We start from the raw sequence: 24,385 nt of genomic DNA on the forward strand, positions 1-24,385 counted from the left end.
TCTTGGTTTTGATGAAGTTAAAAAAGGAATTTGGAAGTGATGTTATCATGTAAGACAAGGTATGATTATTGTTTAATTTGCGTGAAGTAGGGATAAGGGGCAGAGTTAGAATCCATTTCCAACTCTAGTTCTGTACCCTAAGAAAAAGACACAACTGTTTTATTAATAAATTTGCATCTGTCTGGTCATTTATACAAAACCAATCCCTTCCCCCCCAAAAAACAAACAAACCAAAAAAAAAAAAAAACAAACAAACAACTGAATACATCCTCAATGAAGTTCTACATTGAGATAATCTTTTCTTTATTTGGATCCACTGATTAACCAACATCCTTCCTGGTAAACTGGTCACTGACATTTTGGGGGAAAAAAAACCAAACCATGTGAATGTTTATATGGTCATTACTGTTTATTTTCTAGCATGTCAATATCTATTTTTCTAACATTCCTTTTCTTTTTCACTATGATGTATGAATGAATTCTTCTTGGCAGAGAGGCCTGATGTAATATCACTCAACTTGCTACTTTATGAGGACTTTAACACCTGCAAAGGCAGATTTCCTGTCGCATGTTGGTGAAGGATATAAGTCTGAATTTGAATTGCTCTTGTTTATTTCTGTTCAGGTGAAATTTTAGCCATTTGTTGGAAATACCTCATCAGTTCAAATGTTTAGAGGTTTGGTGCAACCTAAAATGGTTTAAACAGTTTTATCTACCTCCAAAATACTGATTTGTGTTGCTAAGATAAAATAGATTTTGTTTCTTGTACCATCCAGATATACCAGCTGAAGTTCTCACTATTCCTCTCTTAAGATATAAATGTCCCTAATACTTCACATGTTGTGTCTTCCATTAGTATGTAAACTCCTTGATGATTTTGTGGGGTTTTTTCCTTTTTATTTTTCTTAGTCAGCTAAGTAGTAGAATGCATTGAGCACTGGATCTGGATTCAAGAAGACCTAAGATGAGTTTTCCTGAATCAAGGCCTGACAATCTATCATTGTATTACCTTATGTGCCTGACACATAGTAGGTACCAATAGGTAAACCTATAAAAAGACTGAGTCCCTTCTCCTTTTCTTCCCCTTTGTATCCTCTGCACTTAGGACTTAGGACATAATAAGTACTTAATAGATGTTTATTCATTAGTTAGTAGTAAACAACATCTATGGGCAGCTACATGAAGCAGTGAATAGAATGGTGGGCTTGGTATCAGGAAAGCTCATCTTTTTGAATTCAAACCTGAACTAAAACATTTATTAATTGTTTGACCCTCAGCAAGTCACTTAACCCTGTTTGCCTCAGTTTCTCATGTGTAAAATTGAGTTGGAGAAGGAATTGGTAAACCATTCCAGGACCTTTATTAAGAAAACCCTAAATTTGCTCAACAAAGAATCAGAAATGACTGAAACAGTTGAAGAACAACTGAAAAAACACCATATCTATGTAGTTTAAAAAAACAACATAGTGTGTCCCAAAAGTCTTGAGGCAATTGTAAAAACAAGTTCTTAAAGATGCATAAGGACTTTTGAGACATCCTATATTAGCTCATTTGAGCTTTTACAACTACCTTGTGGGGAAATTATTACAGCTGTTGTTAGTCTCATTTACAAATGAGGAAACTGAGGCTCACAGAAGTTACATGACTTGTGCATACTCATGCAGCTTGAAGTTTCTGAGTCAGGATTTGAATCCAGATGTTTATGACTTCAACTCTGCTTCTAAGTTTGACAGCCTTAAAAATCCATCCTAGCACCAAGTCCCCAAATCCATGGAAAAGTCTCTTACTTATAGTTACCTTAGGTGGAAGGGTGTGTGTTGAATATGGGTGGGATTACAGTAAAACAAATATTCTTTTTTCCAGTTTACAAATGGATAAACTGAGACAGAATGTCCTGAGGCACTGATATGTCAACTGGAAGCTCTGAATAGGATCTCTATTTCCAACATTAGTGCCCTAGTTAGTGGGTTCCTGATTTGCTTATTCAAATTAGTCCCTTTTCTCTTGCGCAGAAAAACCATTTTCAAGTCAAATTGTTAGCCAGAGAGCTATTGTAGGGGGATGGAAAATAGAGAGCGGTTACTATCCTTCCCTAATTGTCAGGAATAGCAGAGTTCAATGTCAACTCTCAGAAGCCTATGACCTAGTTGTTTAAATTTTGGCTTAGCACCGAGAGACACATCACTCTTGGACAAAGACAGACCTTAAGCCCAGAAATAGCCTGATTCTTATTTTTAACACTCTGTCTAGCCAGACAAAAGCTGATTCCTGGTTTTTCCCAAAGAACATTCCTCAAATGAAGGGTTTAAATGGAAATTTTGAACTCCCAAGTAGTTTCTGTAAGGGAGATCCTCCGCTGCTCCCAGAAATGTTCTTAGTACCATACTTGGGACATCCCTCTGCTTCCATAGTTTTACCCCATTAAGGTTGACTTGGTCAAGAGCTACGCTTATGGATCCATGGTTATGGCTACAGATTCAAGTGAATTTCCAGTGAAGGCACAGAAGGATTAACATTTTCACAGAAATTTTATTTGAATCCACACTTCATTTCTCCCCAATTGGAAATGCTCCTTGGGGATTATGATGAACATTAGGGCAAAAAGGAGGCCTTCACTTTAGATTGAATTCCAAATAGCCCACTGTGCACCTTGACCCTACATAGAGGAGGGGTTGGCTATTGCTGCAAGCAAATCTCTATCCATTGCTCTAGGGACTTCTTTCTGGGGACTTGCACACACAGAGCATTAGAAGAAAAAACTGAAATAATAAAGTAAAGGGGTAAATTATAAGAATAGAGCATTTTATAAAGGACAACCTGAAACCAGTTTGAGATTGTATACAAGAACAATTATGAACCCAAACTGCAACATCTAGGAGTCAAGTGCATTCCCCCAAACTCCTTATCTACAGGCACTGCTTGGAGTGTAGAAAATCAGCTGATGGGGCTCGGGGCTCCTATTCTGCTACTAGATTAGAGCAGAGAGTTTGTCACCATTCAAATAGGAGCACAGACAAATTGTAGCAGTCTGTAGGTTTAATATAGTGACAGGAATTGGGGAGAATGTCACAAATCCAGACACCATTCTATATGATGGTGAGTAGAGGGGAGGGGAGGAGGTAGGATGGAGGAGGGAATAAAGAATGGGGCTGGAATAGATGGAAAAATGTCTCAGATAAGGGGAAATGTGATCCCTTTGAAAGGAGGACCACTTATTATTGATGGAGATGGGGGTGATGCTGCCATATCCACGTTCCCATTTTTTGCCTCTCTTGGTTTTAGCCATTTGGCTTCCAGAGAGAGCGAGAGAGAACAGGAGCACCTTGGAGGCTGCTACTTCCTTAGTCCTCATCCCAGGTCATCGGAAAAGGATGACATCAAACTAATGCTCAGGCTCAGCATCCATACAAGACTCCCAGGGATTCTGGGGCATGCGGGGCAGGGATATAAGTAGGAGAGCAATGCCACAGATGAAAAGGAGGATGAAGGAGGTGCAGGCACAGGCGAAGGACCAGGAGTAGTAGTATTCTATCCAGACGGTCTCCTCGCTGTCTATCATCCGCTTCACTGACTGCCGCATGACTTCCACAGAGACGATGATACAGAGACCTGGAAGGACAAGTGAGATGTCATGCTGAGCTTCCAGTCTGTTCCTCATCCACCTGGGAGATTTTGAGCGGTCAGGGACCTTGGAGGTCATCTTCCTTTTAAAGATGGGGAAACTGAGTCTCAGAGAGGGAAGATGAGTCACTCAGGATCATACCATTAAACCAATAGGGGGACTTAAACCTGCTTCTGATAACTAGCTAGCTACCTCATTGGGGAACCGATCGACTCACATGGATTTCATAATCAGCCAAAATTACTATATATGTTCGTCCTAACCTTGCCAACTTCTACATAACTGTTGAGGGTATCACCATCCTCCCAGTCACCCATTCTCACAACCTCAGTGCCTTATCTGCTTCCTTTCTTACAATAACTCTACTTATCTGATCTATTGTCAAGTCTTGCCATCTCTACCTTCACAATATCGCTTATACGTATGCCTTTTTCCTCCCTCCTAGAGCTGCCCAGATCCTTATCACCTAAAGATTAAACTGTGACAATAGCCTTCTTAATGGGTCTCCATGCCTGGAGTCTCTCCTTTCCTGTACTCAGCTGTCAAATTGATCTTCATGAAGTTCAAACCTGGCCATGTCACCCCCTATTCAATCAACTCCAGTGGTTTCCTATTGTCTCTAGAATCCAATATGGAGCTCTGTGTGTGTATGGAGAGAGAGAGAGAGAGAGAGAGAGAGAGAGAGAGAGAGAGAGAGAGAGAGAGAGAAAGACAGAGAGAGAAAGACAGAGAGAGAGAAAGACAGAGAGACAGAGACAGAGAGACAGAGACAGAGAGACAGACAGACACAGAGAGAGAGATAGACACAGAGAGAGAGACAGACAGAGAGAGAGAAAGACAGAGAGAGAGAGAATAGATAGATAAAATAGAAGAGATACACACAAAAGAGAGAGAGAATAGAAGAGAGAGAGAGAGAGAGAGAGACAGAAGAGAGAAAAAGAAGAAAAGACAAAAGTATAATATAGCAGAGATATATATATATCAATATATATATATATATTATCAATCAACATAATATAAGATATATATAATATATATATATATATATAGTATGATAAATATAACAAGTAAAATGAAGAAATATACAGATATATAATCAAGATAGATCACATATATATATAATATATATAGACACAAGAACAAGTATATCAAGTATATAAGTATACAAGATATAAATATACTAAAGCACAATATATATATCAGATAGTATATAATATATATATAGTAAATAAGAGATATATATATATAATACAATATATATATATAAGATCATAAAGTATATATATATATCAATAATATAAGTATATATATAATATATATATATGAAAGATAATAATAGAGATAAAAAAGAGATGAGATGAGAGATATAAGATAGATAAGATATATAGACAGAAGTAGAATATATAAAAGGAGAGAGAGAGAGAGTGAGGCTCAATTGGGGTTAATGAGTTGCCCAGATCCTCACAGCCAGTCATTAGATCTAGTTTGGCATTTTAACTCAGGTCCTCCTGAATCCAGAGCCAGTGCTCTATCTACAATGCCATCTAGCTGCCCCTGCCAGAATCCAGTATGAAATCTTGTTTGGCTTTAAAGCCCTTCCATACTTGGTCCCTTCCTCCCTTTCCAGTCTTGTACTTTACTCCTCTCCACATGCGCTATGATCTACCGACACTGTCCTTATTGCTGTTCCTAAACACTTCATATCTCAACTCTTTGGCTTTTTACTGATTGTCTGCCATGTCTGGAATGTTCTCTCTCCTTATTAATTTCCCAGGTTTCCTTCAAAGCTCAGCTCAAATCTCAATTTCTGCAAGAAACCTTCTTGGTCCCCTCCCTGTTCCCTCCAGCGCTAGATCCTTTCCTCTCAGATTACCTCCCATTTATACTGTATGTATCTTATTTATATAGGTCTGTCTTCTACCATTAGAATATGAGCTTGAGGACCAAGATTGTGTTTTTGTACTTTTTTTGGGGGGGGAGTACTTTAGAGCTTAGCATAGTGTTTGGTATATGTTGTTGTCTAGTCGTGTCTGACTCTGCATGACCCCATCTTGGGTTTTCTTGGCAAAGATACTGGAGTGGTTTGCCATTTCTTTCTGCAGCACATTTTACAGATGAGGAAAACTGAGGCAAGCAGGGTTAAGTGATTCACCCAGGGCACACAACTAGTATGTGCCTGAGGCCAGATTTGAACTTAGGAAGAAGGGTCTTCCTGACTCTTTCCACTGTAGCATCTAACTGCCTGCCCGATATAAAGTAAGTACTTAAGAAGTGCATGTTGATTGATAGATTATTTGTTCCTCTTGAGCAGTGATTTCGATAAGACTGACAATTCTTTCCTTAAGAACAAAAGAAGGAAGCAAAATTTCCAAAAGAAACAAGACCTTACATATATCTCCAATGAATCCAAGTGGAACAAGGGTGTTCCCTATCCCGATTTTCTCTCTGCACTAAAATAATATGATCGTAGTTTTGGAGCTGGGAGGAACCTTAAAAGGCATTTAGTCTAATTCCTCTTTTTACTGAGAAAAATGAGGCCCATAGCTGATTTTAGAATTTCTGTCGTCCCCACCATTCCACTTAAATTTAAGACACGCTGGATGGTGATTTCCAGGGGATAAGGCAAGGTCTCTGTTTCTGTACCCCACCCTACCCTGCCCTGAGCCTTACCCAAACATCCTACCTGAAAAAGCATAGAACAGAGCTGCTGGCTTCAGAAGGTAATCCCTCTTTTTCCTGAAGGACAGAAGGATGAAAATGGTCCCCATGATTGTGAAACCGATGCTGAAGATGGAGATGGCTGCTGCAGAGATGCTGTATTCTACCAAGATATCAATAAGGGCAGAGAAGAGTCAGCTTGTCCCTTTTCAGACTATCAAAAGTTTTGTTCCATCTAGTCTGTGCCACCAAAACAAGTTGGTAAAATCTGTCTGCTCCCAGAGGATGAGGGGACCTCTCTTGGATTAGTATGACTGAGTGGGATATGGCTCCTAAACAAGAAGATGGAGAAGTTGGTTGATTCCCTGAATTAGAAGCCACAGATTCTCTTAGAAAAGAGCTAATATCTGGCACATTAATGAGCACCCAAAGTAAGATACTGGTCTAGAGTATCTTTAGCTTTAAGGTAACTACATGTTATTTTTGTTCGTTTTTGAGACTGGATCTTCTTCATAACTTATCGAGGCTAAAAAAGCAATGATCGCTCACGGATTTCATTCCACTGCTGATCAAAATGAAAGCTTTGACCTACTTCATTTCAAACTTGGATCCGTTGTCCTTTCCTGCTGCAGACAAGAGGCCTCCTGTGGCTTATGGTATTGGTGCCAGACATAGTGGAGACACCCCTAAGCTTTATCCCTACTGCAGCTCAGAACTCTCCATCACCTCAACCTCCCTCGTATGGGTTACACATGTTCTGTCACACTCAGCATCTGCTTTGTAATTGTTGTCCAGTCGTGCCCAACTCTTCATGAGCCCATTTCTTGGCAAAGACACTGGAATGGTTTGACATTTTCTTTTCCATCTATCCTGTATTTGTATTTTTACAGATAAGGAAACTGAGGTAAACAAGATTAAGTGGTTTGCTCAGGGTCACACAGGTAGTTTCTCAGTTCAGATTTGAACTCAGGAAGAGGAGTCTTTTTGACTCCAGGCTTGGCACTCTATCCACTAGTCACTTATTTGCCCACACTCATTCTTAAAGAATATTATTATTGTAAACTACTGCTTCAGGGAACTGAATACAGGAGAGAGACAGAAACAGAGACAGACAGAGAGATGGAGACAGTGACACAGAGAGAGACAGAGACACACGGAGAGACAGAGAGAGAGAGGCAGAGAGAGAGAGAGAGAGAGAGAGACAGAAACAGAGACAGACAGAGAAGAGACAGAGACAGACACAGACAGAGATAGAGACAGTGACACAGAGAGACAAAGAAACAGAGAGAGAGAGACAGACACACACACACACACACACACAGAAACAGAGACAGACAGAGAAGAGACAGAGACAGACACAGACAGAGATAGAGACAGTGACACAGAGAGACAAAGAAACAGAGAGAGAGAGACAGACACACACACACACACACAGAAACAGAGACAGACAGAGAAGAGACAGAGAGACAGACACACACATAGAGAAAGAGAGAGACAGAGAGACACAGAGAGATAGTGACACAGAGAGACAGACAGAGACAGAGAGACATGCACACACCCAGAGAAAGAGAGACAGATAGAGAGACAGAGACAGAGAGAAAAAGAGACAGACAGAGAGAGAGACAGAGACACAGAGAGATAGTGACAGAGAGAGAGAGACAGAGACAGAGATATTTAGGAAGCCTGACTTATTTTAATTATTCCTTACACAAAGTTGTATACACATCTTCCAGACTTTTTTTTTGGGGGGGGGGGCAGATTACACACACACACATGTATGTATATATATATGTGTGTGTATGTAAACATACATATATATATATACACACACGTGTGTGTATGAGTTCCTTTTATCAGGCTTAGAATTCAAAAAAATACTCTTTTATCCACAACTCTTTAGGACCTTTTGTCTTTAAGGGACACCTGACAGGGCTTCAACAACAGAGAATGAAAGGAGAAGACACTTTGACTGCTCTGACATAAACTATCAGCTGGAAAGTCAGCCCTTTCAGACAAAGGACTTAGCATTTTTGTCCAATACAGAGTCCATCTGGAAAACATATTCAGATCCATTTTCCCAGCATGGGCTTACCTTTTTGGGTGGTGACTTCAAAGATTTCTGAGCTCTCTCCTGGGTTAAAATGCCTAAAATATGAACAGTTCTGTTCTGTAAAAAAGGAAGAGAAGAACTGAAATGCTCTGGGAAGGACTCAGAACTTGAGCAGAAAAATGGTAAATGAAAAATTGGGATGGTCTTTATTTGGATATTGTTAGGGAGCCTAAGAAGCTAGGAACAAGAATAGCTTGTTCTTAAAAACATCTGCATCTTTTACTTGAAAATGACATATATAATATAATCATTATGAAATATATAAACATAATTATACATGAAACATCACATACATGCATATATGTATAAAATAATTATCAGATCCACATGTTTTGAAAACAACTTATTTACTGAGATGAGAAGGTATATGTCATATATGTGATATGTACGTGCATATGTGTATGCATACCTTTATGTATATATGTACATAATTTTATAGTGTTTCAAATATATAATTTTTACATATATATAGTTTTTTATATACACATATGATTTTAAGTTTTTCAAAGTGCTATACATATACCATCTCTTAGCTTCCTTCAAGTTCCAGCTAAAATCCCACATTTTTTAGGAATCTTTTCTCAGTTCCCCTCAATACTAGTGCCTTCCCTCTGTGATCATCTTTAATTTATTCTGTATATATTTACTTTGTGCATGTCTGTTTGCATGTTGTCTGGTCCCTTAAAATGTGAACTCCTTGGTAGGGTGCAGGGTAAGCAGGAATGGTATATTTTCCTTTCTTTGTATCCCCAGTGCTTTGTACAATGCCTAGTACACAGTAGGTGCTTAATATATATTTGATGACTTGATAGTGTTGAGTAAAATATTTGATAACCTTCAGGAAACAAATAATGAATTTATTGATCATCAGGACAGAGCAAAGTCGGAGTTTAGACTAACACAAATGACTTGAAAAGCCAAGATGTAGAGAGTTCAAATGTCTTGTATAGTACATATAGTTATGGACGAGGGCAGAGTCCTTTAAAAATTGTTGAAAATTGGTCGAGCTTCAAATCTGCCAGCAATCCCTCTCCTCTCTCCCTCTTAACTTTTGAGACAAAGTTAAAGTTAGAACAAAGCTCTGATCAGGGGGTGAAGGCTCTCAGTGTAGAGCCAAATATGACCATTGACCTAATTTCATACAGCTCTTAGCAAGTTTGATTTCAAAGGCCATCAGTGGTCACAGTGCATTAATTCCTTTGAATAACTTCTCCACAGTCAAACTAAAGCCTCTGTTGGCTTGATAAGAACCACTGAAGAGCTATAAAATAGCAGTTTAAAACTGTTTATTCTCAAAGGGTTTTCTGTTCCCACACATTAAGATTTTGATTGACTAGGGGAAGGGAATAAACATTTATATAAGTGCTTACTATGTGCTAGACACTGTAGTAAGCACTTAACAAATATTATTCGATTGTCACAATAAACCTTCAAGAAAGTTGCTGCTTTTATTCCCATTTTGTAGTTGAAAAAACTGAGGCAAACAGAGATGAAGTGACTTGGTTTGATTTGGACTCAGAAGTTCTTGATCCACTATGCCATCTAGCTGTTGTAATTGTGATTGTTTCATTGTTTTGTTATGTCAGCCTCATGTCCCTTTTTGGACTTTTCTTGGCAAAGATATTGGAGTGGTTTGCCACTTTTTTCCTCCATCTCATTTTTCAGATGAAGAACTAAGGCAATGAGGATTAAGTGACTTGCCCAGGATCACACAGCTATTTTTTCTTTTTATTATTTTCTTTTTTTCCTAGTCATACATGCATGTTAACTTTTTAAATACACATTTCTTTATGAACCATGTTAAGAGAGAAAAATCAGAACAAAAGGGAAAAAACCCACAGGAGAGAAAAAAAAAAAACAGAAAACAGAAATGAACATAGCATAGTTCTTTTCTGGATGAACATAGCATGTGTTGATTTATCTTCAGTCTCCATAGTTTTTTTCTGGATGCAGATGGCATTTTCTATCCAAAGTCTGTTGGGATTACCTTGGATCACTGAACTAGTGAGAAGAATCAAGTCTTTCATGATTAATCATTGCACAATCTTGCTGTTTTTGCTGTATATAATGTATTTCTGGTTATTTCACTTATTTCACTCAGCATCAGTTCATGTAAATCTTTCCTGACTTCCTAAAATCAGCTTGTTTGTTATTTTTTTTAATAGAACAATAATATTCCATTACCTTCATATACCACAGCTTATTCAGCCATTCCCTAATTGGTGGACATTTTTCATCTTTGCTACCTTAAAAAGAGCTACTACAAACATTTTTGCACACATGGGTCCTTTTCCCTCCTTTATGATTTCTTTAGGATACAGACACACAGTGGTATTTATGGTATACACAGTATGCACAGTTTTATAGCCCTTTGGGCGTAGTTCCAAATTGCTTTCCAAAATGGTTGTATTAGTTCACAACTCTACCAACAATGCATCAGTGTCCTAGTTTTCCCACATCCTCTCCAATATTTATCATGATTTTTTCTTGCCATCTTAGCCAATCTGAGAGGTGTAAGGTAGTATCTCAGAGTTGTTTTAATTTGCATTTCTTTAATTTAGTGATTTAGAGCATTTTTTCATATGCCTATAAATGGTTTTAATTTTGTTATCTGAAAATTGACTGTTCATATTCTTTGACCATTTAACAATTGGGAATGACTTATATTCTTATAAATTTGATACAGTTCTTTATATATTTTAGAAATGAGACCTTTATCAGAAACATTGGCTGTAAAATTTTTTCCTCAGCTTTGTACTTCTTTTTAATCTTGTTTCTGTTGGTTTGTTTGTGAAAAATGTAATTTTTGTAATTTAATTTAATGTAATCAAAGTTGTCTAATTTATATTTCATAATGTTCTCTAGTTCTTTTTTGGTCATAAATTCCTTCCTTCTCCAAAGATCTGATAGGTAAATTATCATTTGTTCTTCTAATTTGCTTATGGCATCACTCTTTACACCCAAATCATGTACCCATTTTGACCTTATTTTGGTATGGGGTATGAGATGTAGCTTTATGCAGTTTGAGATCATACAGTTATTAAATAAAATGGACTCGGATCTTCCTGACTCCAGCTCCAGCACACACACACACACACACACACACACACACACACACAGACACAGACACAAAGTGAAGAGTTACCTCAATATACTGTATTTAGCTACTCTACTAATCTTTTATCTATATGCTTATCCAGCAGTGGAGTTTAACTCTGTGTAGGATAGAAAAAAGAAAAAGATAGCTTCTCTCTCAAAACTTTCTCTTTCCCTTGGAAGTGGGGTGGGGATGGGCTACCTATTGTTAGAAAAGGAAATATAGTATGTTGGGTACCAATTAGAAGACCAGACTCAATCTCCAGTTATCTGCTGGTTTCATTTCAAATAAAGGAGGCTTCCTTCTTTGCTGCTTTTATAAAATTATAAAATATGAATCATTAAAATCTCTTTAGTTCATCTTGAACCCTTAGTTGGGAAAAGTCCTAGCAAGTAGAGAGAAAAATCTATCTCCATCTCTCATATTTATCTAAAAGTATCTAAAAAGCATATAAATGTGTGCATATACACATCCATGTATGTATATATATGCTTATGTGTACATACATATATGACAACATAAAACATCCTATTTATTTCTCTTGTATGCTTTAACATCTCTGCCCCTATACTTTTAATCAATAATATTTTAGAGAAGTCAATTTCTGTTAAAACAAATGACAAAATAAAAAGCAAAATAGTCTCTTAAAGAAAACAAGTATTGGGAAAATAGTTCATCACTCTCTTGGAAAAACACAAGTATAAGAGGAAACCAAATGTCAGTAAAGTACAGAGTTAACAGTTTTTGTTCTCAGAAACAGGGACAGATATAACTGCTCTGTATGTGTTCCATGTGGTTTCTATATACTTTGGCTACAGTCTTTCGCTTAAAGTTTTGTCTTCTCTCCCACTGAATACAAAGGCAAGGAAACAGCAGTAGTAACAGCAGTGGTGTGGGCTCACTTCCCTCCTGCCTCCTGTGTTCCTTGGATCTTTTCAACAGCATCACCTTTTCTTTCTCCTTTAGGAATGGGAGAGAACAAATAGTGAATAAACATTGGATACCAGGCTACAATGCCTTGTTACCATTGCCTCTACCTCTATTTTGATAGACATCATCTCTAAGGAGAGTTGTGTGAGAACTCTACGAAATGGAATCTATCATCTCTCTGTCTGTCTGTCTGTGTCTGTCTGTCTCATCACCATTCTTCACTTGCAAGAAGAAAGGGGAGAAATATGATCTCTAACCTCCCTTCCTTTTAATAAATAGTTAGTTAGAATAAATGGGTTGCTTTACCAATAGCCATGTGTATTCATTGTGAAACTGGTATTTGGTGGGAAGAGGATCAAGGCTTAGATATAATGCTTGGGGTCTTGCTTCCTCTTTTAATGAATAGCAAATAAAAATTGGCTTAAACCTAAAAACCATATCCTCTAGAAAAACAATAGTTTAAGGAAGCAGATAGATAAAATTTGAGTCTGTTATTCTTCTCCCTGGAAAAGGCAAAGTGGCCAATCTTCTGGTCCCAAACTCTTGGTTCTTCTCCCAGTAGGAGTTAAAATCTCCCCCGGAGAAGGTTGGGTGGAGAATGGGACAAGGGGGCAGCGACTTGCCTGAGCTCTCCCAGATTCCCCTCCAATCTTTACATAATACTTCAAAACAAATTCTGGAGCATCAGAGTCCACAAAAGGACAGGGTGAAACAATTTTCTACCCCAAAATAATTTAGAAGGTTGGCAATGAGGTAAGAGTAGAATACTGGTTGTGCCAGAGTAGGTTGCATCCTGGCAATTCCACAACAGTTTGATAGTGACTGAATCATCTTGGATCTGATGGCATAGTGGGTCAGACAGACAACTAATCAGGAGGAGATTAATGAGGTCTCTTTGCTGACACTGGATGCAGGGCCCACAGACCCCAGTTCAATCCTGAGTCACAGTCTACACTAGCACACTACAGTTTGTGGCCCTAGGGAGCAGGAATACGTCTCATAGTCTGAAGACATAAAAATGTGCTTTTGATCACACACAGAACAAAGGATGGGCCAGAAGTTTGATAAACATATATCTTCTTAGACCATATCACCTTGGAAGAACTGAAAGCTTATAGATTCCCATAACTAGCTGCACAAAACCCTCTGAAGTTTGGGACATTGTCCCCTCCTCTCTGGCAGCAGAACCTTACTTTAATATAGAATTAAAAGTCAAGAAATAGGTTGAAAAATGAAAAAATAACAAAAAAAGATGCTGACCATACAAAGTTATTATGGTGACAGAAATGATCAAAACACAAACTCAGAAGAGAGCAACAAAGTCAAAATGGCTACATATAAAGTTTGAAAAACAAATGTGAATTGGTTTCAAGTCCAAAAAGAATTCCTAGAAAAAGTTCAAAAAGGAGTTTTAAAAATCAAATAAAAGGAATAAGAGAAAAATTGAGAAAAGACATTATAGTGATGCTAAAAAATAATAAAAATAGAATCTACAACTTCATAAAGGAGGCATAAAAAGTACTGAAGAAAATATTATCTTAAGAAACAAAATAGACCAGATGGTAAAAGATACACACACGCGCACACACACACACAAACACACATACACACACAAACACACACAATCCAATAAAGAGAAGAACACTTTAAAATGCAGAATTGGTCAAATGGAAAAAAATGTACAAAAATTCTTTGGAGAAAAGACTCCTTGAAAGGTAAAATTGGCCAAATTTTACAAATTTTGTAAAAAGTACTAAAGTTCACTGAAGAAAATTAGTCCTTAAAAATTAGAATTGAACAAGTGGAAGCTAATAACTCTATGAGACATCAAGAAACAACACAACAAAGTTAAAAGAATAAAAAAAATAAGAAATGTCTCATGTAAAAACTGACCTGAAAAATAGATCCAGAAGAGATAATTTGAAAACTATTGACTATCCAAAAGCCATGATTTTTTTTTTAAAAGAGCCTGGACATCAAATTCCAAGAAATTATCAAGGAAAACTGCTTTGATATTTTAAAACCAGAGAGTAAAATAGATTCTGTAATGTCCCTATCTATGTAATGTTTATACATTACAACAATACAACAAAACAATACAACAAAGTCAAAAGAAGAAAAAAAGAAAAAAGTGTGAAATATTTCATTGGAAAAATAACGAATCTGAAAAATAGATCCAGGAGAGATAATCATATCTCTTATCTGCAAAAGACTGATGATCTCCAGAAAAAGAACTGATGGAGTCTGAATACAGATCAAAGAATACTTTTTAAAACTTTCTTTATTTTTCTTATTTTCGTTTTTCGTTTTTTGGTCTATGTGTTAACAAAATGATATATATGGAAATGTTTTGCATGACTGCACATGTACAATCAATATCAAATTGTTTGCCTTTTCGACAGAGGGGGAAGGGACAGAAAGAGGGATGGAAAAAATCTGGAACTCAAAATAAAAAAAAAACACCCAAATCTTTTAAAATGTTATACATTTAATTGGCAAAAAGATAAAATATTAATTTTTAAGAGGCTAAAAATGCCTATTTTGACTCCTTTCAACTTATATAATGATACCTTCATGTTACATGTGGAAGAACAATTCTCATTATATATGCATATATATTCATATCAGCTTCCATTCTCCTAATGAGTACAGCAAAAAAAAAAAACCCAGATATTAATATGTAAGCATTCAACTATGTAAAAATTGTTTCAAATTATCTCAAAGAAATTGGTCTGACTTTTAGAAAACTCACTAGAAAATTGACTATCCAATTATAGAGAAAAAGAAAAGAAAAAAATACTAATTTTTCTCTAGTGGGTCTCCAAAATTGTGGGATAACCAAGAAGAGTCCTGGATTGAGAATATCTCCAATGAGTCCCTGAAAACACATAAGGAGTCCAAATACATCCTGGATGAAGCCCTTCCAGTACAACATTCCCTTTTATATGCTTTCTCTAACTTTCACTCAAACTCACAGATTGGATCCTTAGAGAGTTACTTTGAGGCAAGAAGTGCCATGAAAGAACTCTTTCCTAACATTATCTTTAGTTTGTTCTCTACTCAGCTACCAAAATGGGTTTCCTAGGCAAAATTCTGACCATGTCATTTCCCTGCCTCCTCATTGACCCCTTTCTCTAGTGAGTTCCAGTGGTTCTTCATTGCTTCTAGGATCAAAATTATCTGTTTATTTTAGACTCTTTTTTTTTCTTTTTGCTGAGACAATTGGGCTTAAGTAACTTGCCCAGGGTCACACAGCTAGGAAGCATCAAGTGTCTGAGGCCAGATTTGAACTGAGATCCTCCTGAATTCAGGGCTGCTGCTCTATCCACTGTGCCCCTATTTTAGATTCTTTTACAAACTAATCCCTTCCTGCATTTTTAGTCTTGCATTTTGTCCCCTTTCACAGACTCTGAAATCTAGAATCAATTGTTTTTCCTCAAAACGTTCTATCTCCATTTTGGGGGTCCTTTGCATTGACCTGCACTGCCGCCATGTCTGGAACACGTTCTTTCTTTGCCCCCCACCTACTGCCCTTCTTTACTTCATTCACAGCTCACCTCAAATCCCACATTTTGTTGGAAGTACTGCTGGGCCCTCTAAGCTTACTTTCTACTTCCACTCTGCTTATCTTGTCATTAATCATAGTTATTTGAATGTCTGTCTTATTAGAATTTGGGGTCCTTAAGGTCAGAGACCCTGTTTTTCTCTTTCTTTGTATTTCCCATATCTGGCACATTGTAAGTACTTAATCAATATTTGTTGATTAAGGATTTAAAAGGACATTCTAGATCTGGCAATGCCTTGGAGATATGATTTTATCATTGAATTGAATAAACAAATAAATGCTGATTCTTGGGATGATGATTGATAGAATACTGGCTATCAAAAGCCTTATTTTATTAAAAAAAATTACACTACAAATTATGTAAAACAAGTTGGGAATTCTGCTTTAGGGAGAGACAAAGATGCTAACTCACATCCTAGCTCTGTAGATACCAGGTTCTCATGCCTTTTCATGGCACAGAGGTGATGTGGAGTTTATAGGGCTATACCAGTAGAGCACTGGCTTGGTGAAGGATAACATATTGGTTGTCCAAAAACTAGATTAAATGATTGCAGAGATACTTATCACCAGAGGGTTGGTCATGAATTATTGGACATAGCAACCGAAGACAGTGATGACCACTGAGATATGAAAGAGTTGTGATTTGTTTTGATGGAAGGAAAATCTAACCTAGTGAAACCATAGTTCTTCAGGATACCAAAGTGTTCAACCTCTATGGTTAACCTATTGTTAATGGCCTCAGATAAACCCCCATGATGCCAGACAACTAGGAATTCTTTTTAATTTTTTTCAATGAATGTGTTTACTTTCCTCCCCCTTTTCTTGTTTTTTTTTTCCCCTTCTTGTTGTTTTTCCCTTTTGTTTTTTCTTTCCCAACATATTCATAAAGAAATGTGTATAAAAAAAGAATGTCATGCATAACCAGGAAAAAAAATTTAAAAAGTAAAAATAAAATATATTCATTTTTCTCTCCCCACACACTCATGACATTCCTTGTGAGGGAAAAAAAGACAAACAAAACCCCTGTAACAAATAATCATAGTAAAGCAGTTCCCTTATTGGCCCTGCCAAAAAATGTAGCTCTTATTTTACATCATAAGTCCATCATCTCTTGATTCAGGCCAGTTCTAATGATCTTGTGAGAAAGAGAGCCATCTATCCCCAGAGAAAGAAAACTGTGGGGACTGAGTGTGGATCATAACATAGCGTTTTCCCACTTTTTGTTGTTATTTGCTTGCATTTTATTTTTTCTCATTTTTTCTTTTTGATTTGATTTTTCTAGTGCAGCAAGATAATTGTATAAATATGTATACATATATTGGATTTAACATATATTTTACCATATTTAACATACATTGGATTACTTGCCATCTAGAGGAAGGTTGAGGGGGAAGGAGGGAGAAAATTGGAGCACGAGGTTTTGCAAGGGTCAATGTTGAAAAATTATCCATGTATAAGTTCTGAAAATAAAAAGCTTTAATAAAAAAGTTAAGTCCATCTCTGCCAGGATGTTGGAGGCATGGTTCACAATGGGAAGAGCTGCTAGAATTCTGAGCAAATTCCTCTAGCTGAAAATATTTCTTCCCTCCTCTAATTTTCAGAGAACATTTTTATCTGCACTTCTACTTTGCCCACATCATACCATACCTTGTATTTATCTAATTTGTATTATGCTTATTTGTATATACCCAGTATCTAAAATCTAAACCTTTTGGAGGCAAGGATTGTGCCATCAAAAAAAATTGGGGTAATACTTAGCATGGTGTCTTGTACATAGGAGGAATTTAGTAAATAATTTTTAGAGTTAAATTTAATTGAAATGTTTCCCCACTCTGGTCCATACTTCTAAATTCATTCAGAAGTTATCCACACCAGTCATTGCCTCCTTCAGAACTAGACTTACACACTAGCCCCTGGAAGTTTTGGTTTCCTCAATATTGGCTCCAAGATAGTCCCTTCCAATTAATCATGATTGATGACAGGAGACACTAAGAAGGAAGTGAATAAATAGAGGAGAAACATTAATTAATTAAATACTTGTGCCAAGCACTGGAGCTACAAATAGAGACAATCCTTGCTCTCCAGGAGATCATACTTATAATGGGGGAAACAACACTTAGAGTAACAGCATTTCCATTTGGAGTAGGTGGAATTGATCTTTCTAGGTAAAGAGGTATTGAAAAATTGTTTCTTTCCCCTACATCTACTGAACTTTTCAATCAGGAAGAAAAACACATAAGAGCACCTTCACCAGAGGCTGAGGAATGGGGTGAGAAAATATATATGTTTGAGAAGGGAGTGCCTGATCAGGGGGAATTTGAATTGCTCTGATCTGTACTGTTATTGTCATTTGCAGAATATTTATGCTTTTTTTTTTTTTTTTTTAAAGGCCTTGGGAATACCAACTGAGGAAATTTCCAACTTCTCAGGCTTAACAATTCTATGTTTGGAAGAAGTCTCGAGAGGTTAATTTCATCTTCCCCTCCCTTTTCTCTCCCTCTGACACCCAGGTAGGATCTCTTTGAAATCTCATTCTGAAATCTTGTCCTCCCCATTAGGAAAACCTGTTCAGGTCCGGATAAAGGAAGGATATTTCTGGATTTCAAAGGCAAGCCACAAATGGATGATGCTATTTGCTGATGATCTAGGGCTGCTCCCACTTGGCATTGGAGAAATTCAGGGAGATGGGTCAAGATAAGAAGGATAGGAAGTTGAAAACGAAATAGAGCATTTTTCCAAAAGAAAAGAGAAACTGGGTAACTAGGTGGAGTCATGCTGAGGTTATTGATGAGTATAGGCTTTGCCAGGGACTGGTACTTAGGCTGAATGGAGGAAAAAATGGAGCAGGTGCTCAATGCCACTGGCAGAATCAGTGCTAAGCTTTGACCAAGTTGGGAGGAGAGGTTCCAGAAATATAGTGCAGCTACATGGACTATATTCAAGGCACGGCTCCTGGGACAGGTCATATTCCACTGCCCTGTGGCTCAGCTCTCTAAGTATTTTTGTTTCTTCCTTGTCTGGACCATTCCCTTACTGGAAAAAAATCATTGAACTTTAAAAGGCAGGTTTCCCAGGGGTAAGGTAGGTAAAACCAAACTTTTTCTGCCTATACTTAGTCTCTGGAGAAGCTGCCCTGCCTATTCATCCCCAGCCCAAGAGAGTTGGTAAAGTGAGTGATATGTTTATGGGGCCACATTTAGCAGGCAACCAAGGAGACCTGGGCATCTCTGCTATGTGACACCCATATACCCACATGCTAGTGTCCATCAAGATTCCTCCTCGTGTCCCTGCACTATTCCTCTTGAGAGTTTGTTTTCTTGTAAAATTCCTGACTTTTAAATGTATTCAATAGAATCAGATAAGGCAGACATTTCTTGAAGCAAATGGGGTTGGAGTGGAGATGAGAGGATAATGTTAGACTTTTTATTCCGAATGTGGTGCTTTAAGAAAGCCTGGGTGTTCTATAATGACATCTTATATGGGTCTAAAGTTCTGTTTCTAGAACTGATTCCCAAACCAATGATCAGTTTGTGAAACTAGATGTTGTTCTTGTCCCATCTCGGGAATGAAGATGCGCCCAAAACCACATTGGTGTTTTGGAGGTAAATGGCAGGAGCATGGAATCTTTGAATCTTAGAAGTGGAAGGGACCTTTAGTGGTCATTTAGTACCACCCCAATTTTCAGTGGAGAAAACTGAGACCCAGAGGGATTTAGCGATTTGTTCGAAGTTATCCAGGTGCTAGGTAAGCAGAGTTGTAGGATTTGAATCCAGGTCTTCAGATTTCAAATCCAGCCATATTTCCTGCCTCCCATCCTTCTGGAGTTATATCATGCAGTTCTTTGATCACTTAACCTCTGCCTCAGTTTCACCAATTGTAAAGTGGCACTAATAATAGCATCAAACCTCCTCCTCACCCCTCCATCCCAGGAATGTTATGAGGATCAAATGAGATATTTGTAAAACACAATATCATGCCTGACACATAGTAAGTTCTTAATAAATACTTATTTCCTTAATTTGTGATTTTGGTAGTAGGACATATAGTTCAGTGCTATAAATTAAAAAAAAACAACTTGTTGAATTTAAAACCCATGATATCTTTAATTTCTTTTAGCTCTCATGTTCTATTGTTTTGTGATTCTAAGGGAAGAGTTCTTAACCTGGGATCCATGAACTTGTTTTAAAAAATATTTTGCTATTTTTTTTGACCAATTTCCTTAATTAGTTTTAATGCAAAAGAATAAATAAAACATAAGCAAAGGTATTGCAATAATATATCATAAGGACCATACTTTATGATAATGTGGAATTTATATAAACATTTTTGCTATCTTTTAATATTAGTATCTTTTGTAATATATGTATTTTATTTTATGAATTTAATAAACCTTCCAAGAAAGGGGCCATAGATTACCAGAAGGGATTCATGACACAAAGAAAAATTAAGAACCCCTGGTTGAAGATCTAGCATAGTGTTTCAGATGCAAAGCCTCTTGAGAAGCGGTGGAAATCCTTGTTCTTTGCTCTTTTGGCTAGTCCTTTATCTTGCCTATCTCTCCTTTTCTTCTGGGCTAATAACCTCTGCCTTAAGAAGGCAAAAATAACTAAAGACAAATGTGTTATATGTACGCCCTAAACATGGAAGGCAACACCATCATTACAGACAGTTGCAATTTAAGATCTTGGGGATTGGAATAGAGAAGAGATTGTCTCGAGGGCTGGGAAGCCCAGACACATTGACACATCACCTGTTCTTTTCCACACGCAACTTTTTGGAGAAACAGAGTCGGAAGTGGGAAAGAAAACAAGAAACAGGCACATTACCCCCTGGCAGGTTGATGGGTCCACAGCTCTTGTCATTGGTGTTGCTCATGTAGATCCGTTTGGTGCAGAGCCTCCAGAGACCGAAGTGGGCTATCTCGCAGGTGGCATTGTACTGCTCCACCCTGGGGCTCAGAACTGCCCAGTAATCGGTCACCACTGCGGCCATCAACAAGCAGACGCCCACCAGGATGAAGCAGAGAGTCAACCGGACTTTCAGTGCCTTGACCTCCGTCATGATCACCAAAAAATGGGGTCCAGCAGGCTGAATTCTGGGGAGCTCTTTCCCTCCTGGCTTAGAGCTGGCTGAGAAGGTGGCTGGTGAAGGGTGGCAGCTGGGCCAGGTCAGGGTGTGGGGTGTAGGACTGGTGCCTTACTGAGTCTAAGCACTTTGAAATGTCAGTCTCAAGGAGCAAGGGCAGACCAGCCGGGAGGCTGAAGCATTTAGGCGACTGGGAAGCAAGCACAGCTGCTAAGTCCTGTCAGGGGCAGTGAGAAAGGCTTCTATTAATGCACCCATCGAGTAAATTCAGGGTAGGCTGCTGCTCAGGTTACAGCATCGTGCTTCCAAGTTGGAGCTGGAAGTCCCCCTGGCTCCCTGAGGGGAGGAAAGCGGTCTCCAGAGCAGTGAACCCCACCCCTTCTCACCGGGGAGCCTTCGGGCGCAGTCATTACCGAATAGCTGAGTGGGGTGGGGCAGGAAAGTCATCTCAAATATTGTGTGTGAAGTTAGGGAGGGATGTCAGATGGTTACTTGAGAGTCTGACTGCTAAGAGGTGGGGGAGGAAGATGATATTTGCCTGAGGATGGTGGATAAAACTACTTACCCAGATGGAGCGAAGGAAGAGATGGTCTTTTTGGATTCTAAGCGTGTCTCATTGCTCTGTCCCTCTGTCACTGGGGTGAGAGGTGGTGCAGAGACATGAGAAAGACTCACCTCGTCCTGCAGAAGTGTGAAAGCAAGAGAGCTTCAGAATTCTGCCCAAAGTTATCGGGGTCTTTGGGACGAGCCAGAAGCTAGCGCTCTCCTACTTGATGGTGCATCTGGGGCCAAAATGAGGCACTTGTAACACTGAACTGCTAACAAAAAGAGATTTACTTTTCTCTGACCCGGTAAGGATATGCAACAGGGAAGCAGTAGCATTTAGCTTTTATAGAACCGCCTTTTCTATATGGAAACCCGTCTGGTTGGCAGGGGGTTGGTATTTCCCATGGTCTTCAGACATTCATCAACTCCAAGAGTAAGTAAGTGGGACTTGTGCGTTTAGATGAAACTACATCAAAGCGGGGGCCAATCAGGTCCACAGGATAGCTTTGTTACCTTTTAGGGAAAATTGATCTCTGTTTCAGGGAAAAGAGGAAGCTCTAGTTGTCTCTCCTTCTCTCCCCTCCCAATTCTTCTTCCCTCTCATCTTCTCCCCCCACCCCCCATCCTCTATTTCCTCCTCCTCCCTTCCCCTTCCTCTACCTCTTCCTTTTCCTTCTCCTTCCTTGTCCCTCCTCTTCTTTCTCCTCCCTTTCTCTTCCTCTACTTCCTCCTCTTTCTCCTCTTCCTCCTTCCCCCTTCCTCTTCTTCGTTGTTCTCCTCCTCCTCCTAGCACTTTACAACTACAATTCATTTGAATGTCACAACAACCCCCACGGGTGAGTGCTATTATTTGTCCCCATTTTGCAGGGGTGGGGGAGCTCTGGTAGACAGAGGGACACAGCTAGAAGGTGTTAGAGAATAAATTTGAAACCAGGACTTCCTGACTCTGAATTCATGGTATATTAACTGTGCTACCTAGCTGTAGAGCTATAATGGGAATTTTGCACTTGGGACAAAGTGGGCAGGTACAGGGGATGGGGAGAAATGCATCCTGGGATACTCAACATTTCTATATTGCTACAGGACTGACCACTAAGTACAAGGAGACAAAGCAGGGTGGGCTGGCAAGGACACTGTCTCAGTGGGGAAAGCCAGATTGGGAGAAGCTCACCATTACTTTCATATTGTCTAAATGTTGGCATTCTAGGAAAAGCTCTGATCCCCCCAAACTAGTTATTGCCCTAATCTCAAGGAGTTTACACTCTAATAGGATAAATAATACATCAAGTTCCAACAGAGTTGGAAAGGAGTTTGGCAGTGTCATATAGCCAGATAAGGCAAAGACTTAGGAACTGGAATTCAGGATCTTGGTTACAGAGTCCATGTTCTGGGAGGAGGAGAAAAAGGGCTAGAGTGCAGATGGCATGATTTGGAAACAGCTAAGTAGATGCTGCTACTGGGATAATAATAATAATTCATGTCTATCTGATTCCAGGCCCAGGACTCTACCCACTGTACTATGTAGGTATTCCCATTGTTGTTATTAGCATTGTCTATCCTTCTCTGATACTGGGAACTGCTTTCTCTACACCAAATTCTAATCATTGCAGATTTTTACTTTTGAGTTTGTGTTCGATCTGAATTTTTCTCCAAGACATATTACTTGTATGTCTTTGAGAGTCATTCTCTTCTGCATTCATATTTGGAGCATCTTTGCCATCATAACAGCTCATTATCGTGAGGCTCTTTTTTTGTTAACCCATTCCACCAGCTTACTTCCTGACTTCAGATTTCATGTTGGGACTGGATTCTGTCACACTCCTGGAGGGAAAGTCTGAGCTGGTCCCATTGCTGCTTTCTGGGAACACTGAATCCCATGTCATTCCTGGGACTACAAGATTTTTGTGTTCACAAAGTGATCTGATTTTGAACAAAAAATCTAGTACTGTCCCACCTTGATCTGAGATCTGTAAGATTCCTGTTGTGATTATATCCTTATCAGCTAGCTGGAAAGCTCTATTGGTTCAGAGAATGGCAAAATCGTGGGCTCCCTTTTGAATTATGCACGTTCCACCATTTAGCATCTGCTTTGTTGTTGTTGTTCAGTTGTGTCCAACTCTTTGTGATCTCATTTGGGGTTTTCTGGGTAAATATTCTAAAGTGGTTTGCCATTCCCTTCCTTCAGCTCATTTTACAGATGAGGAAACTAAGGCAAATAGGTTTAAGAGACTTGTTCAGGGTCACACACCTGGTAAGTGTCAGAAATCAGATTTTAACACATGAAGATGGGTCTTCCTGACACACACTTTATTCACTGTGCCACCTAGCTGATCAAAACAATAAATACAAATTAAAAAGCAGTTTAAAAAATGAGAATAATTGAAGGTAGGGAATTGGTTAAAATATATGTTCATGTGCAGTTTTATCTATAATACAATGAAGGGCTAGATAAATTTATGTTGCTTGCTTGTCTACAATGTCAATTCTTGGAAATATTGGTGTATTTCATCTTTAGGCTAGTCAACCAAAACAGCTCATTCATTCAGGCAGTCTTCAAGAAGAGTCTCCTTTTAGGGTTCTGTACTGATAGAGAGAACAGAAAAGTTAGTGAATCATTACTGCATCTCATTAACCTACCCTCTATAGCAATATTTATAATAGATGGTTATAAAGTTAATATATTGTTCTTTCCATTCTTCCCAGCAGAAGATTCTATTCTTTAAATAATTAGGAGACAGAAGTGAAGAAAATAGCTAATTTGTCAGTTAATTC

The 24,385-nt window shown here is 38.4% G+C and overlaps 1 protein-coding gene across 1 annotated transcript; it reads right to left on the reverse strand.

The window, feature by feature from the left end:
- Nucleotides 1-1,899: 1,899 nt before the first annotated feature.
- Nucleotides 1,900-22,106, reverse strand: CACNG1 (calcium voltage-gated channel auxiliary subunit gamma 1). Its single transcript, XM_003768573.3, has 5 exons — nucleotides 21,633-22,106; nucleotides 20,809-21,284; nucleotides 8,373-8,447; nucleotides 6,306-6,443; nucleotides 1,900-3,609 (listed from the first exon to the last, which is right to left on the reverse strand). Exons 2-5 carry the CDS (start codon nucleotides 21,041-21,043, stop codon nucleotides 3,383-3,385), a joined length of 675 nt encoding a protein of 224 aa, XP_003768621.1. The 5' UTR covers nucleotides 21,044-21,284; nucleotides 21,633-22,106; the 3' UTR covers nucleotides 1,900-3,382.
- Nucleotides 22,107-24,385: the final 2,279 nt, after the last annotated feature.

The sequence above is a fragment of the Sarcophilus harrisii genome, chromosome 4 (assembly GCF_902635505.1).
Source record: "Sarcophilus harrisii chromosome 4, mSarHar1.11, whole genome shotgun sequence".
In the NCBI taxonomy this organism is placed as follows: domain Eukaryota; kingdom Metazoa; phylum Chordata; class Mammalia; order Dasyuromorphia; family Dasyuridae; genus Sarcophilus; species Sarcophilus harrisii.

What these genes read in the sequence shown, in the direction of transcription:
- CACNG1 (XM_003768573.3), bottom strand. Translation starts at nt 21,043, where the DNA reads ATGACGGAGGTCAAGGCACTGAAAGTCCGGTTGACTCTCTGCTTCATC. An exon ending in ACCCATCAACCTGCCAGGGG is followed by an intron (nt 8,448 to 20,808) that starts GTAATGTGCCTG and finishes CCTTTTTTACAG; the next exon opens with AACAGAACTGTTCATATTTT. An exon ending in TGAAGTCACCACCCAAAAAG is followed by an intron (nt 6,444 to 8,372) that starts GTAAGCCCATGC and finishes ATATCTTGGTAG; the next exon opens with AATACAGCATCTCTGCAGCA.